General features: G+C 39.6%; 1 protein-coding gene across 1 annotated transcript in view; it reads right to left on the bottom strand.

Annotated features, from left to right (window-relative positions):
- Positions 1-10,706, bottom strand: part of CCNY (cyclin Y) — a 123,184-nt gene extending 112,478 nt beyond the window's left edge. Inside the window, exon 1 of the mRNA XM_081970151.1 lies at positions 9,971-10,706. Coding sequence (XP_081826277.1) covers positions 9,971-10,124 — 154 coding nt within the window. The 5' untranslated portion in view covers positions 10,125-10,706. The remainder of the gene's footprint in view (positions 1-9,970) is intronic.
- Between the last annotated feature and the right edge of the window lie 7,419 nt (positions 10,707-18,125).

Here is an 18,125-nt window from a genome sequence, read left to right as displayed (position 1 = left end):
CTCTAGGTTCTAGTCCTGCTGTAGTCATGATAGCTAGCTAGATGACTTTGGGCCAGTCATTCTTTGTCAGCCCAATGCATCTCACGAGGTTGTTATTGAGGGAAAAGAGGAGGAGCAGAGGTGGGTTGCTCCCGGTTCGGCCCAGATTGGGTTTACCAGTAGTGGCAGCGGCAGGAGGCTCCGCCCACCCGCATGCTTCTGTGTATGCGCAGAAGCGTCATGCAAGCGCGTACACACGAGCACACTGGTAGTAAAAAAAATGGAAACCCACCACTGAGGAGGAAGGAGCACAGGTAGTTCTTGAATTATGACCACCATTGAGCCCAAAATTTCTGTTCTTAAGGAAGACAATTTTAAGTGACTTTTGCTCCATTTTACGCCCTTTCTTGCCACATTTTTTTAAATTAATCACTGCAGCTGTTAATTTAATAATGCAGTTGTTAAGTGAATCTGGCTTCTCCATTGGCTTTGCTTATCAGAAGGTTGCAAAAGATGAACACCTGATCCCAGGACATTGCAATGAGTCATTTGCTAAGTGTCTGAATTTTGATAACTTAATCATGGGGTTGCTGTAGTGATTGTAAATGTGAAAAATTATAAGTCACTTTTTTCACTGCCGTTGTAACGTCAAGCGGTCACCAGATGAACTGCTATAAGTCAAGGACTACTTATATTAGGGTTGTTCATCACCTTGAGTTATTTATGAAAGTAATAAAGATAGGATTTAAAAAAAACTAAAATAAGTAAATAAATAAATGTAGCAAGAACTGGAATTATATTCCAAATTTAAAAGCCGAATTAGGCTTTTCGGAAGTGTTTCTCTACCACCAAATCCCTTGTTTTAAATTTGGTTATAGTAGCAACAAAGTTGAACACAAAACAGGAGAATTGTGTCTGCTTCTATATTGGCAATAAACTTTACCAGGATTCACGCAATAGGGACAAAAGGAGACAAGGCACATTCTGTTACTGATTATCTGGAAATTGTGAAAAGGTCTTAGGAATGCAAGAAGAATGTCATAACAGACACCAGACCCATAAATTGCTGAATCAGTGATGCACATGGGAAACTTCATAGGAAAACTAAACAAACTTTGGTTTGGTATTGATTTGCTATCCCCATTCTTCCTTAACTTCCCTGTTCTCTTCACATGGGCTACACCAACATCTGACAGATGTAATTACACAGCGTCATATATCACATTTTTATGCCAGCTGCTTTACAAAAAACACTACCCACGCTATTGTATGCTAAATAATTATTTTTCTATAGCTGCCCATTTCTTCGGAGACGTAATACGTAGATTCATTCACAAAGCAGTGAAAGGTTTTGTCACAGTTGCTTTGTTGCTGGTCTCTATATAAATGACAGTGGATATTTTAAGTAGCTAAAGCAATTCAACTCTTAGAACAATTGTGTGACAACTGGCTTTTGTATGTGAATGTGCAATTCCATCAACCATGCATTGGTTGACATTTCAATGGCAATGCATGCTAATAATATTTCAAATTATAAACATTTTTTGCATAGCAATATGTCACATCTACTGAATGAATAGCCTGCATGGTTACATTTTACTAGAAATCTCAGTATTTTCTACACTTTATCAAGAGATAAAACCACTGTGATATCTGTGGTTTGTTCTCTAAACAACAGCAAATACTGTAGATAAAAACTCAAAGGTCTATTCCTTGTTTGCATACAGCTGGTTCAGATTTCTCTGTAAAATTATGGTCAAGTATACAATTTATGTATATTGAATTCCAATAATTGGAATTCACTAATTTGTTAATTGAACATAGAGAAAAGACTCATATTTTAATAAGAAAGCATATGTATAAGTACTCTGGCATTTTCCCCTTCTGTATAAGCTAGAATTATAAAGGCTGTAAAATGATTTAGAATAGAATAACAGAATTGAAAGGGACCTTGTAGGTCTTCTAGTTCAACCCCCTGCTTAGGCAGGAAACCCTACACCACTTCAGACAAATAGTTATACAATACAATACAATACAATACAATACAATACAATACAATACAATACAATAGTAGAGTTGGAAGGGACCTTGGAGGTCTTCTAGTCCAACCCCCTGCTTAGGCAGGAAACCCTATACCGTTTCAGACAAATAGCGATCCAACATCTTCTTAAAGACTTCCAGTGTTGGGGCATTCATAACTTCTGGAGGCAAGCTGTTCCACTGATTAATTGTTCTAACTGTCAGGAAATTTCTCCTCAGTTCCAAGTTGCTTCTCTCCCTGATTAGTTTCCACCCATTGATTCCTGTTCTACCCTCAGGTGCCCTGGAGAATAGTCTGACTCCCTCCTCTTTGTGGCAACCCCTGAGATATTGGAACACTGCTATCATGTCTCCTCTAGTCCTTCTTTTCATTAAACTAGACATACCCAGTTCCTGCAACCGTTCTTCATATGTTTTAGTCTCCAGTCCCCTAATCATCTTTGTTGCTCTTCTCTGCACTCTTTCTAGAGTCTCCACATCTTTTTTACATCGTGGTAACCAGAAGTGAATGCAGTATTCCAAGTGTGGCCTTACCAAGGCATTATAAAGTGGTATTAACACTTCACGTGATCTTGATTCTATCCCTTTGTTTATGCAGCCTAGAACTGTGTTGGCTTTTTTGGCAGCTGCTGCACACTGCTGGCTCATATTTAAATGGTTGTCCACTTAAATATGAGCCAGCAGTGTGCAGCAGCTGCCAAAAAAACCAACACAGTTCTAGGCTGCATCAACAGAGGGTTATCCAACAACTTCTTAAAAACTTTCAGTGTTGAAACATTCACAACTTCTGGAGCAGAGGTGAGTTGCTCCTGGTCCAGCCCGGTTCAGCCAAACCGGTAGTGGCAGCAGCGGCAGGCTCCACCCACCCGCCCTGATGCTTCTGCACATGCGCTCAAGCGAACCGGTAGTAAACCGGTTAGGAACCCACCACTGTTCTGGAAGCAAGTTGTTTCACTGATTAATTGTTCTGTCGGGAAAGCTCTACTTAGTTCTAAGTTGCTTCTCTCCTTGATTAGTTTCCACCCATTGCTTCTTGTTCTACCCTCAGGTGCTTTGGAGAATAGTTTGACTCCCTCTTCTTTGTGGCAGCCCCTGAGGTATTGGAATACTGCTGTCATGTCTTCCCAGGTCCTTCTTTTCATTAAAATAGACATATAGTATAGTCTTTATTGTCATTGTACAAAATAAATACAATGGAATTGATATCCAGTTCCTGCAACCGATCTTCATGTTTTGGCCTCCAGTCCCCTAATCATCTTTGTTGTTTAATAACCAAAAATATATTCTCTCCAATTTATACATTTAACATCTCATTCAAATTACACACAAAATATATCCCAAAACATTTTAACTGTGTGATTGCATTGCAATTTATTTTGAAGTAAAGCATGTTAAACAACCACTGAAAACAGTATTTTTAAAATGAATGTTTTGTGGCTTTTTCAGTCTTTTCATGTTGTTGGCACACTTAAAAATTCTTGAGCAATTTCGTCCTGGATTGAAGCTGTTCTTGCATTCTAGGTTAAAGGAAATAAACATCCCTGTCTAGCAAATAAATCACTTTGAGAACAATCTCTTGAAAAGAGTTTATCAATCATGCAAAACAAATTTAGCATACAATCAACATTTTATTAGGGACAGAATTACATAGGATTCCATTTTCTTGTCTAGATTTGATAGTGAAAAATGTGAGTCAAACAAGAGGGCTTTAATCACAAGAATAAAAGGAACCCGAGCTATAGATGATTTTCACAAGACCCACAAGTGCAATAATACCCTTGATTGATTTGTGGCATTAAGACAATCCTATCTAGGAAATAATAATAGCAGAGAAATTATTGCCTCTGAACTTAACATGGTCATTTTTCAGCTAAGGAATTAAATAGGCAAATAACCTTCCTTCCAAAGCAAGTTTGATCAATTCCTCAACATTTTCATGTCTGTAATCTCTACTCTAGAGAAATGTACATTTGATGTACTTGGATTAAACAGTTTTCTTAACAGGAATTTGGATGGTTGCAACAAAGGTGAAATCCATTCTGTCTCCAGGGCCCACCTACCCAACTCACATGTAAGAAGCAATGTTTAGTATTTCCTGCACTTTGCCAATTTTGACCATAAATGCCTTTTTAATTTTCTGATATTGATTATTCCATTGACTCATTTTATTAGGAAAAGAGTCATCTTTACATGAACAGGCCTTTCTATACTTCGGCCTCAGATCAACACCTATTATGTAGATATTAACTGCCCCTATATTGTGTAAACTGATGTTTTTTATTTCATCTTGAGATATTTACAAGGTTTTTGAGTTTCAAGTCAAGTTTCTCCCTTGCGCTTTTCTTTATAGATATCTCTTTCCAGCCAAAAGAAAATATTCTGTTTTTGATAAGGAAATTGAAAAGGAATAAGAAAATAAAATGTATCTTAGAACAGCACCTTCATTGCTATGCAAACTAAGATTAACTGGCCTGATCTTCTACAGGTAGCCCTTGACACCAAAGCTTCTATTGCTAAGGGAAGCAGTTGTTAGGTGAGTTATGCCTAATTTTAAGACTTTTTTTGTTATGGTTGTTAAGTGAAACATATGATCATTAAGCAATAGCAACCACACGATCCCACTGCATATTGCAACCATCGTAAAACCATGCCTGTGGTTAGGGCTATAATTTTGATCCTTTACTGCATGGATGTGACAATGGTGATGCAAAGACCAGTTATGTCAATTTCAGACCATTGTAACTTTGAATGGTCACTAACAAATGATTGTAAGTCAAGGACCAACTATACTAATGGCTGAGTTTGTTTAGTTCATGACTCCACTGTGGTGTCACTAATTCAGGCCACCTATGGTTACACTTACACTTCTGTCACACACACCTACTGGTTTTTTCTTGTTCCAAAAATACTTCAAGCCACTTGGTGCTTCTTTAAGCTGATCATCTTCACAGCAGAAGGCTGAGTAAGCTATTTCTTGAATATGAGGTTAAATGTCTGGATAGTCAGGATTTAAGAGCTATGCTTACGAACACTCTCCAACTGTAATTAACTAAACATATTTATTTGTCCATTATGCTGTTCTCTTTCAGAGTACACAACATTATGACAAGTACAGGAAAGAAACAAGAAGATAAAGAAATTAAAGGCATGATATATTTATTTAAAAAGAAAAAATAGCTAAATCTACTTTACATCAACTCCTTTCATTATAGCCTTCATGCCTTTCTAGTGTTCTAAACTATCCTTGTTTCTACTATATTAATGCACTGCTTCATGTCACATCTTTGGTTCTTTAACCTTTTTGCTTCTTTCTAACAGTTTTTTGGTCTTTTCAGCCTATTCAGTCTTCCTTCGTACGTTTGCTTTACTATTTGACCCTAATTCATTATTTATGTAACATCAACCACCACAGCATGCTTTTTTAACAGTGTATAGCACGCTCGAACTCAATCCATATCCATTCAAACATTTGAACAGAATAGAGATGGAAGGGAACTTGGAGGTCTTCTAGTCCAGCCTGCTGCTCAAATAGGAGAATCTATACAATTTAGTGACTGTTTAGTCTCTTACCTTCAATATCTATTCCATCTCTTATTTTACAATGCATACTTCTTATGATTTCCAACTCTATTGCATTCAACTTCTATTTTTCTTGACGTACCCAAATTTCATTTCCTTGTGGCAAAGTGGGCAGAAATGTTTTTATAGAAAGTCATTTTTGTTTCGTATGGCGAACATTAATCACCTACAATAGGAGTCTCCAAAAATGCTGGGGAATTCCGAGAGTTGAAGTCCCCAAGTCTTAACGTTGCCAAGTTTGGAGACTCATGACCTACAATAATCCATTGCAGCGTTGTCCACAGCTAGCCATAAATATTCAAAATGACAAAAGTGCATCATGACACTAATATGAAAGGAGTCGATACAGAGTTTTCGTACATTTCTTCTCTTGCTCCCTTATCCACTTTGAGGATGTTCATGGACAGAAGAAGCTCCTTACCAGCATTTCTACATTTCTACACTCAGTTTTACTTACTTTCCATCAGGCAACACCAATTAAGAAGTAGAATTTATTTTTTAGCAGCATGAAGAACCTAACAAATGAAGTTCATACAATAGTTGCTGTTTGCAAAAACTTGAAATTCAATTAGCATAAGTAGTTTATTTAGTCTATGGAATATACAGAAGTCATGCAATCACTGATATACAAATATAGTTTAAAGAAAGTGTCAGAGGACGGACGGACGGGATAGATAATATGTACGTATATATGTATGCATGTATTCTGAGAGAAAAACTATTAAATTAAGATGAAACCATAATAAAATCACCCTAATATGGAGCCACAGCATAACCATTTAGTAAAGTCAACATAGCAGTTGTTAATAGTGGAAAACATCACTCATAAAGAGAAAAAAAATGCCATAATTGGCCATGTATTTCCATGTCAACTGTCCCTAGGAATTATATTACATTCTGTACCAAAGCTTTCATCTCTGACTCAGTTATTTAATGTTCTGACTAAAGTACTGTGCACCACTATCCTTTTGAGAAACAAAAGTGTCCTTTCGCTGATTTGATAAACACCAAAAACCAAGTTTCCATTTGGAAAAAAAAAAAAAAAAACTTATGATCAACCACAGCCAGATTAGTGTCTGTTAGGGTTAGTGACATCTTAAAGGTTTTCTTATATATCACAGGGTATTCATTAATATCACTGTGCCATTACTGCAACACTAGTTTACTAATAATTTTACCTGTAAAGCAACTTCAACAATTAATGCACTGGTAGAGAGGCCAGCCAAAAATTTCTTTTGCTGTAGCTTTTAGAACATAGACTAAATAGTGTTGGAAGGAACCTTAGAGATCTTCTAGTCCAACCCCCGGCTCAGGTTATATCATTCTGGACAAATGGCTATCCAATTTCTTCTTAAAAACATCTAGTGGTGTAACAAGGTATCAAATCCAGGTTTACGAAATTACCGAAATGACAAATCCAAAAGATTTTGGATTATTTTACATGCACACACAAACATTTTCATGATAATCACTTTACTCCAAAAAATAAATGCTGTATAGGTAGTCCTTAACTTATGATCATGTTTTAGCCCAAATCTTCTGTTGTTAAGCAAGACAGTTAAGTTAATTTTGCCCTATTTTACGACCATTCTTGACATAGTTGTTAAGTGAATCACTGCAGTCATTACATTAGTAACACAATTTTTAAGTGAATCTGGCGTTCCCACAGACTTTGCTTGTCAGAAGGTATCAAAAGCTGATCACATACAGGCCCCAGGATACTGCAGCTGTCATAAATATGGACCAGTTGTCAAGCATCCAGATTTTGATCACATGACAATAAAGTGTAAAAAATGGTCATAAGTCACTTTTTTCAATGTCACCGTAACATCAAACAATATCTAAACAAATGACTATAAGTCAAGGACTACCCACATTTTCTATATTAACAATCATAACCAACCAACCCCTTTTCTATATTAATAATCATAAAAAAGTAAGAGTTGCTGTAATCTAAGATTAACCACTGAAGCTAAGACAGTAGATCTTTAGTATATAATCCTAACATTCACATCTAGGAGTAAATAGTACTAAATACTGTGGGACACTGAAGGAAACGTAAGTAATATTGCAACTGGATCAAATTCCACACATTATTTAAGGAAAAAATGTATGCCATATTCCCAATTAAGTTATACTCATTTAAATATCTGGTTATAATATGGAACAGCAACCAAAGTTTATTTAAAGGCAGACGTAAAAGAGAAACTAAGAATTGCATTTCAGTTCACCAAAGCATTCATTTGATTTGACTGGTAAATGAGATTTCCCTATTTTCAAGTAACATTCAAGAAAAGGGCTTCTTGCTCTATATATCATGTTAACGAGTGCTGTAAGTGGCATCAAGTGATCCAAATTTGTCCCCAAACTACAAATTAAATAGGGATTAGGAGGAACTGCAGTGCTGAAGGGGTTGATAGGCAAATAAGTCAAGACACAACCAAAACTGTGACCCTTTTGACATGCTCCTCACAAGGCATCTATAAAAAGGGGTACCATTTTCAGCCACTATCTTGACTTGTCTGAGCACTTTGGCCTTGCAAACATCTCCATACAGAAGAAATCTGTTATTCCGTACCAAAAGCTGGCATTTCTCAGTGTTATAAGACCAAACATGCCCATATATAAGACCGTGTCTAATGCCCAGACAGCAAAAGGGAAAAATAATTTTCCTTATTAAAAATCACCTGGGAAGATTCTATCTTACACTTATTTTTGATTGTCTGGTTTCTGAAGTTGGAAACAATAGTAGAGAGCCTCTTTCTAGTGCCCCATTCACAACCCCAAACTGTTCTCGCCAAAAACAATTTCCTCTATAGTGCTCCGTTGAGAAGTTATCCTATGGGAATAAGACTCTCCTGTGGAACACTTTTTACATCTAGAAGAAATATGGTTTGATGGAAGTAAGGAGGGATATTATGGTCCAAATCCTTTGCTCCAGAGGAACACAAGTGAAAAACCACCCGTGGCTGTGAGGTTACTTCACCCACCATTTTCCCACATCCCTTTGTTAGAATGCAAAAGGAGCTAAAGGAACATGTACGGATTATTTAGTGTATGCTATAAAATAATTGTCATGGCTTCCCTTTTAAAGACTGAGAGGCGTGGGACAGAATCTTTATTTCAGCCCCCCATTTATTTAAAACATTTATATTTATTTATATCCTGCCTGTATTATTTTCATAAATTAACTCAAGGCAGCAAACATAGCCAACACATCTTCCTTCTTCTATTTCTCCCACAATAACCTTGCGAGGTAGACTGGGCTGAGTGTATGACTGGCTTGCTAAGGTAGCTTTCATGGCTAAGAAAGGACTTGAACTCAGAGCCTCTTGATTGTAGCCTGGTGCCTACCTGATTCTTTATATATAGTAGTATATAGATGTAGAATTTTTGTTTCAGCCCACCAACCATTTGTATCCTTATAGCCTGCCTATATATTATTTCACAAATAATTCAAGGCAGCAAATGTATCCATCTCACCTTCCTCCTCCTATTTTGCCACAACCACCTTGCAAGGTTGGCTGGGCTGACACTGACTCCAAGCTGGCTTTCATGGATAAGGTAGGACTTGAACTAGGAGCCTCTTGCTTTCTGGTGCCTTAACCACTACACCAAACTGGCTCTTTACATATAGGGTTAAACAGATAGAGGCAGAATCTTCATTCCAACCCCCAACTATTTATTTATTTATTTATTTAAAACATTTGAATCTTCATTTCAGCCAGATGTTTCCAGTTTTCCTGTTAAAAAAAAAGTCTCTTTTGTGTCACAGATGGTGAACTTCTATGGACTCTCCTGCAAAAGTGGGGGGGGGGAGGCTTGAATTTGCAATCCATTCATAGTTGGGACAGCCAGAAGAATGGGGAAGACCTCCAAGTTTAGCCTCCGGTGAAGGCTAAGGGATTAAAGTTTGAGTTGCTCCCACACAGTCCTTCAAAACAACTGCTTTGGTTTTCCAACCTGCCTACCCACTTTTGAGGTGCCCAAGTCTGGGACCGGGTGAGAACCCCACCACTACTACTCCCCAAGTGAAAACCATTCAAGTCACTCATTATCCACTACCCGAGAGTTGCAAAACCCCCAAATAGGGCTCTGAGGCCCGTTTTCTCACCCAGCAAGTGCAGACTGCACATGCCCAGGGGCACTGCCGCCTTGCTACCACACCCAAGCGTCCCACAGCTGATGCTTAGTTTTCAATGGGGGGGGGGGCAGAGGCGTGGGGGGGGAATTAAAGGAACACCAGCGCGGGAGGATCAAACTAGTCTTCCTTCACCCTCTTCCCCCCCCCCCCCAAAAAAAAACCCCAAACTATTCCTTCCTGGAGTGTTCGTACGTTCCCTCCCCCCCCCCCCCCCGACGCGCGTCTTACCGTCGATATTCTCCCGGTCGCTGATATGCTGCAGGTTGCAACCCGTGTCGTCGCGGCTCAGCTCGGCGTCGGGCCGGTAGGACTCCAGCCGCGAGTGGGCATTCCTCCGCAGTTTGGGGCTGGACGAGACGCAGCAAGAGGTCACGTTCCCCATGTTCTCCGCCGCCGGGACCGGGCAGGCAGTCGAGAGAGGCTGGACCCAGGCGGGGTAGTAGTAGAAGAAGAGGAGCGGAGGAGGCGGGGCGGGGAGGAGAAGCCAGACGGGGACTAAGACGGTGGCGGTGACAGGAGCAGCAGAGGCGGGAGTTACCAGCGGCTGGTGTGGTGTGAAGCCATACACGGGTTGGAGAACCAGCACCTCCGCTGGGGGAGGAGGAGGAGGGGGTGGCGGCGGCGTGCACAGCGCCTCTGGTTCCCACCGGCCCCGCTGCTCTGCCTGCGCTGCGCCCTGAGGCTCATGCAACCTCCTGCACTGGCAGTGGCATGCACTGCTGCAAAATTGGGCTAAGTCGGCCGTCGTGCGAGCTGTTCGCGCTGCTGTTGAGGAAGAGGAGGAGGCGGGTGCATTCTTAGCGCCATGGCCGGCAGCTTTAAACCTTCTCGACTGGCCCGGACCGGTGGCTTCCAGGCAGTGGCCTGCAGGAAAGGGGGAAGAGGAGGAAGAGCAGCAGCAGCAGAAGAAGACCGGTAGAGGCTCTTCCTTCCCCAGCAGCAAAAGCAACAGCAGCAGCAGAAAAACCTCCGGGCTGCCTTTTGCAAAAACGGTTCCGGTTCAAGTGGGTGGGAAGGTCGGTGCCTTGTTTGCTGCCAAGCGGGCGGGAAGACCGGGCGAAGCGAAACGGGAAGGAAGGGGGGGGGGACGGGCTGCCCCTGGGTTAAGGGGCCAGGATCGCCGTCTTCCGCTCCATTGACGGCTCCGGAGCCGCAGATGTGCTAAATGTCACTTCTGGGACGCCTGGGGCTCCTGCCTTGGCATCCCCCTGCCTAGACGGGTTAAATAGGTGACAATTGAGCTGGGAGGATTAAAAGAAGGAAGAAAGGAAAGGAAAAAAAGAAGCAATTGCTGGTTTTCAGGTATGGAATATACGTGTGTCATCCAGATTCAGAAGTCTGAACTGGATGAGGCAGCCTTTTGGCCCCCCTCTTCCCCACCCCCCTTCCTACCGCTTAACCCTGGGCAGGATTAGGAGTCGGGTAGTTTCTGGTTCAGCCAGTGGTAGAAGACCCATCCTTTCCCCCTGGCAAGCTGTGCATCCAAACCAATCCATACCGAAATACAGTTTGACAGGTCCAAGCATAGCAACTCTATAGGCAGTCCTCCACTCACAACCATTTGCTTAGTGACTATTCAAAAATTATATAACATCACTGGAAATAAGAGTCTCGTGGTTATACGTACGACCGTTCCCCGTAGTCGCATGATCAAAATTGAGATGATTGTCAACTGGTTCATAGGTATGAAGTGTCCCTGAGTCATCTGATCCCCTTTTGCGACCTTCTGACAAGCGAAGTCAATGAGGAAGCCAGATTCACTTAACAACTGTTTTGCTAACTTAGCAATTGCAATGATTCACTTAACGAACTGTGGCAAGAAAGGTCATAAAAGAGACAACACCCTCAACAGCTGTCTTGTTTAGCAACTTAAGTTTTGGGCTCCACTGTGGTCATAATTTGAGAATTAAAAGTAAACGTTCCCCTCTCATATATGTGCTAGTTGTTCCCAACTTTAGGGAGCAGTGCTTATCTCCGTTTCAAAGCTGAAGAGCCAGCACTGTCCGAAGACGTATCCATGGTCATGTGGCTGACCTGACTAAAAGCTGAAGGCGGAACACTGTTACTTTCCCACCAAAGGTGCTTCCTATTTTTCTACTTGCGTTTTTACATTCTTTCCAACTGCTAGGTTGGCAGAAGCTGGGACAAGTAATGGGAGCTCCCTCCGTTACACAGCGCTAGGGATTCGAACCGGTGAACTATCGACCTTACTGATCGACAAGCTCAGTGTCCTTTAATTTGAGGATTACCTGTATGCATAGGTTTCCCATGTTATGTAAATATATCTTTGTGTAAGGTAGCAATCAGGACAGTAATTGGCTGGAGTGAAAAAAAAAATCCATTAATTTTGTACCATCTTTTGTTCTTCAGCTCAAGTCAGAGTATCAAGCAAGGCTCCTTTTAGCTTTTCCCAAAATAAAATCTTTGTGAGATAGTGAACAGCCCTGAATCATTTAATATGGTTCCATGATGGACTGGACTCAAATATACATTTTCTTAGGCTTCATAAGTGTTTCAGATAACCAGCCCCCACAATTTATTTTTTATTTATAAATCATATTTATATAGCTGCCAATCTCACAGAAGATGACTCAATTGCTTTCAACAACTCAGTATAACTATAAAACTGTAAAACAATTGTTTATTTATTTTTACAAGCAAAAAAAAAAAGTAAAAATAACCTCAGGAACAGATGTAGCACTGTGTTGACCAAAAATATAAGCAAATGAGGATTTTAAAAAGGAGAAAGATGATTAGATAACCAATGGTGGGCTATTGCGGGTTCAGACTGGTTCGGTGAACCGGTAGTTGCAAACTGCATCTGCCCACCTGCCCCGGCACTATGCTGACCTATTTAGCCTTGATTTTTATGCAGCACGTATGTGTGCAAAGTGTGCACGCAAAGTGCATATGCGGAAGGCCAGGTGCGTGTGCAGTTGGCATGCACGTAAGGCGAGCATGCGCACGCTTACATTTTTTGATGTTGGGCAAACCGGTTGTTAATTCATGTGCTGCCCACCTCTGTAGGTATATATGAATAAATATATAATATTTGAAAAGGTATGCACATATTTAAAATCCCCATATTAAATACTTTGGTTCAAAACAACCCGTCTATGCATAAAAGCAAGAGACCATAAGTTCAAGACCGGCTTTAGCCATGAAAGGCAGCTGGGTAACCTTGGACAAGTCATTCTCTCTCAACCCAACTCAACTCAAAAGTTTGTTGGGGAAGGGGAATAGGAGGAGGAAGGTGTATTAGATATGTTCACTACCTTGAGTCACTTGTAAAAATAATAAAGGCAGAATATAAATAAATATTTAAGCCAATTAACATAACAAATGATAGTCCAATTAGACGGAATATGTTTCTCATTGTAGAATTAATTCCCTGATCAAGTAATTTCCATGAAAGTTACTTTCTTCAAGTAGTTAAATATTAGTATTTAATCTTAGTATTTAATAAGTTAGTACTTAACCTAAAATACACAAAGTGTATTTTAAATACAGGCAATCCTTAGATAATACTGGTAATTGGGAACAAGGGTTTCCATTGCTAAGTGATATGATTATAATATGTGATGTCACATGACTGCATCTCTTAGCAATGATACCGGGCACTTCATGTTGCCATTGTTAAGCAGGCATCCTAGGTTAAGTAAATCCCACAAGAAGGCAGGTAGACGGCCCAAGTGCAGCAGAGCCAGAAGTGTGTTCTCAGAGGATGCGAGCAACTTACCAGAGCTCTAACTGACGGGGGGAATGGAAGGATTTTTATTCTTCGTAGCCATCTGCCATTAGCACTCTGAGGGTTGATCATTAGCTCTCTGAGGCCACTTGGGGGTTTATCTGTATCCTCAGAGTCATCTAAATCAATGGATATGGATGTAGAAGCTTCTTGGAACTGCTAAAAGGGTGGTGTTGTATCCATCCTCCTCTGTTGAAGGAGGGCTGTTCAATTTTAACATAGATATCCTCCTTGACTCTTCTCTCAAGTCCTTACCAGAACAACTTGCAACCTTCCCTGTCAGCTTTCTATTGACTTTTTGGGGTGTCAGCAAGAAAGGTCGTAAATTACAATCATGTGACTCAGGGGTACTGGGAAGACAGCAACTTTGAAGACTGGTGATAGTTCCCAGTTATTCAGCACCTTCGTAATTTAATTGAAATTAATCCTGATAATTTATATGTGTGTCTTCTTTTTCCACTGCTTTGAGCTATAGTAAAAATTATTTATGTCCCAATAATAAAAAGTCCTACATCCCCATAATAAAAAGGTGAGTTCAGGGGCATACAAGGGAGCCAGAGACATGTAACATGTGATTTCTTGACAATTAGAAATGTAATCTGTCCCCTCCTCCTTCCACTTTTACAATCAGCTTTGCTCAGTTGGGACCTGGCGTATTTCATTCATACTTAATCATGTCCCAAAGTGTTAAATAACTGATATGAAATAGCATCTTTGAAGAGATGAGTCCCACCGAGGTTTGTAGGATTACAATACTGTCAGATAGTTCCAAAGACATTTCTAGTTATCACTTTACAGCTAAATACACACATGGGAAAAATAAACATCAGAAAGTTGTATTTAAAGGCCGGTATCAGATGAGTGATATGTGAAAATGTAGTGCACAGTATGTCACCATTTTAAAGCTTAAAGTGCGTGAAACAATAATGTGAGTTCAGTCTATGGTGATAAATTAAAAGCTTAGGGGGAAATCTGCTACTCAGTCAATGGAATTATTCATTTTCCTCTCTCCGGTTAAAATAGAGAGCATTGTACAGATCTGTGACAATGGTTTAATAGGAGACAGTCTGGTGATTTAGCAAGGCTGTGACATAGAACAACTGGGCTAACTAACGACATTAGTCCATCAAGGTGGTAGTGAGGAGCATAGATGGGAGCAGTTTGCAAATACATGCTCCAATCTCCCATCTCTGGAAAATGTAATTTAATTTCTGTCCTGTATCCATCTTGAATCACGTAGACTGATACGTTGCAGTGTTATGATGCAGCTTGACTTTATAATCAAGCAATTCTTACTTGTTGGAGGGAAGTAGTTATGTGAAAAAGAAAACAAGATTAAAATACTGAAATAAATACATAATTGTGTCTCTTTTTCTGACTCACCTTAGCACTATAATGGTGAACCTGTGGCACACAGAGCCATGTCTGCTGGCACGCGATCTGTCAGCTCCAGCGTACATGTGTACACTGGCCAGCTGATTTTCAGCCTTCCGGGGGAGGCCGTTTTCACCCTCCCCGGGTTCCAGATGCCTTCCTGGAGCCTGAGGAGGGTGAAAATGCCCCCACCCCGAGGCCCTCCGGAAGCCAGAAACAGATCATTTCTGAACTTATGGTTGGCCAATTGGGGCCGTTTTTTTCACCCTCTCCAGCTCTGGGAGCTTTAACATGATAATTAGTTTTGAGAAGGATTTTCAAACAAAGGAAAAAGTTTAATGGGACATTAAAGGCAAAGCATTTTACTGTAGTAGAAACTTCTGTGGTAACTTCATGATCTGATGTCTTTCACATATGTTGGTCTTCAGTTCTGAGGTAACATGACTATATTTCAAACACTTCTGGAGGAAGCTGGATAGGTTTAGACTATAGGTAGTTCTCGACTTAATAGCCATTTATTTAGTGAATAAAGTTACAAAGGCACTGAAAAAGTGATTTCTGACCATTTTTCACATGACCTTTGTAACATTTCCATAGGGATATGATCAAAATTCAATGTTTTGTGACTTGCATGTATTTTAACTGTACAGTGTCTCAGGAGCATGCAATCATCTTTTGCAATAGGACAAGCAAACTCATGAGGAAGCTAGATTCATTTAACAACTATGTTACTAATTTAACAATTGTAGTGTTTCATTTAACAACTGTGACAAGCAAGGTTGTAAAACGGGACAAAACTCAATAACTCTTGCTTAGCAACAGAGGTTTTGGGTTCAGTTGTGGCCATAAGTCAAGGACTACCTAGAGTAACCATGTGACACGTCCCAAATTTTGATATAGTGCCACTTAACACACTTGAGACTATAAATTGACACCTTGCTGAGACACCTGGGTAGATTTAAGTTCAACCTCTCTCTAGTATATCCACCCAGAATCACCTTGTAAATGGGCAACATAGAAATTTATATAAATCATAATCTTATTTATATAAAGACAAAACTAATGGAAAGCAGATTGTACTTTCAGAGTCAGAAAGATGGTTGTGCAATGCTAAGTGATGGTTGTATCTCCCACTATCTTGTAAATTTTATTCCTTTGTTTTTAACTTCATGGTTTATCAGGTATTTTAATGTTTATGTATTGTATACCGTCCAAAGTCATGTTTTGTTAAATAAAGTTATATTTATTTTTCTCTTCAGGGTTTGCTCATTATAACTACAGTAATCCTCAAACTACGACCATTTGTTAGCAACTATTCAAATTTACAACGGCACTGAAAAAGTGGCTTACAACCAGTCCTTACGCTTACAACCTTTGCAGCATCTCCATGGTTAAGTGATCAAAATATGGGTGCTTGGTAACCACCAGGTGCAGTGTCCTGTGGTCATGTGATCTCCATTTGAAATCTTCCCACATGGCCTCCAACAAAGTCAATGGGGGAAGCCAGATTCTGTACTTCCTGAGTAGTAATAAAACAACAACCATCAAAGCAGATTCATGGAACTTGAAAAGATGGAAGAAACTTACATAGATGTGCTCATACACTAGCTAAAACAGTAGTTGATAAGCAACAATAGACCAATAGAAGAATACAGATTCAAAGACCCAAGTTCTGACTACCACAATGTGGCTGCTAAGGCAGTCTTCCCAAGCTAAATACAATCTAAATGTTAGAATTCTCAGGACAGGCAATGTTGGCTATTCTGAAGGTTAAAGTCTACATGCCTGGAAGGCATGCTGGTTGTTGGAATACCAGTACTAATACCTACATATCAAGGCTAGGTTTATGTGCAATACACATCATAGTTAGTAACATTTTGCAGAGGACAGCCCCTGACTAAACATATAGAATTGGAAACAACACATTCAGAATACTTTGGGAATTCTACTACTAGCTGTTGCACTGTTACAGGCAGAAACCGCAGAGAAAGATCAGGAGGAGAATCTGCTGAGTAACAATTTGTAAGACACTTTTTCTCCCATGATCTTTTTAAAGGATGTTGCATTCGTGTTTAAGTGGCTTGAATGTTTTGCTTGATTATGAAGAGCTTTTTCTAAAAGAGCCAGTCTGAATAACTCAACCTGTATTTTTTCTTAGACGAAAATAAGCGCATAATCTCCCCAAATATGTGCATAATGCATTGTGTATACCTATTATACGCTGTAATACAAAATACATTACATATCTGATTAATTTGATCGAAATTCATGAAGTATTCAGGATAATGGACAATCTATTTAATTGTGGACTCAGATTTGACTCAATTAAAAATATTTCTTTTCTAATGTGTCACAAAACTGCACGTTACATCAGACATTAATTCAATTAAATTCCAATCATTAATATCCATTTATATTTAATAAATTCCAACCTAAAGTTTATTTTATACTTTTAATAAAATGGATTCAAACATCCTTTTCATGATCCTTTTTTAATAACAATAAATCCATGTATGTTCATGGAAGACAGAATAAGTGATTTTAACATATTTCTGTGTTGCCTTTCAGGATAGTTTACAATAAGTCATGGAAGCTTTTCAAACTACATAACGTGAAAGTGACAACTTTTGGAACATCCAGTGGTAATGGCTGCTAATTTGGAAGGCCTTGTGAAAAGCTTAAAATGGTTATGGATTTATTGGCTGTTATTAAGCACTGCAAATAGATTTCCCTTTGGTTAGAAAAATGGAATGAGCATCAGATTCTGAGAATAAAACAGGCAAAGGAAAGCCATGTATATGCTCAACTTTTAGCTTTCCAAAATATTTGACCACAGTTCAGAAAGTTTCAAATCAATCCTGAAGGCTCCCTTATGCCTGGATTTTATTACTGAGAAACACCTTTTTAATTGTTATATATTCTCTCCTGTTAGGATGGTTAAGATTAAACAATGGAAGATGAGTTTTTTCCTGCAATGTAGGTTTTGATATTGATCCTGATTAGCAAATATGATTCGCCTAGAGAGCGAGCTGAGATATGTAAAATTGCCTCACATACTACATAGAATTTCTCTCTCCCTCCTCTCCTCTCCTCCCCCTCCCCCTCTCCTCATGGATGGATGAACAGACAGACGGATAGATACAAACTATAAGTTCATATTTGGGAGAGAGTGGTTCTGTGTCCCTTGATAAATTTGATGGTCAGAAAGTCATTGCTAAACCCAATGGTTCTGGACAATTTTCATCCAGTCTTTAACCTTCC

The sequence above is a fragment of the Natrix helvetica genome (assembly GCF_964273705.1).
Source record: "Natrix helvetica genome assembly, chromosome: Z".
Lineage (NCBI taxonomy): Eukaryota > Metazoa > Chordata > Lepidosauria > Squamata > Natricidae > Natrix > Natrix helvetica.
Note: the sequence above shows the minus strand (reverse complement) of the source record. Positions and strands in the feature narration are given on the sequence as shown.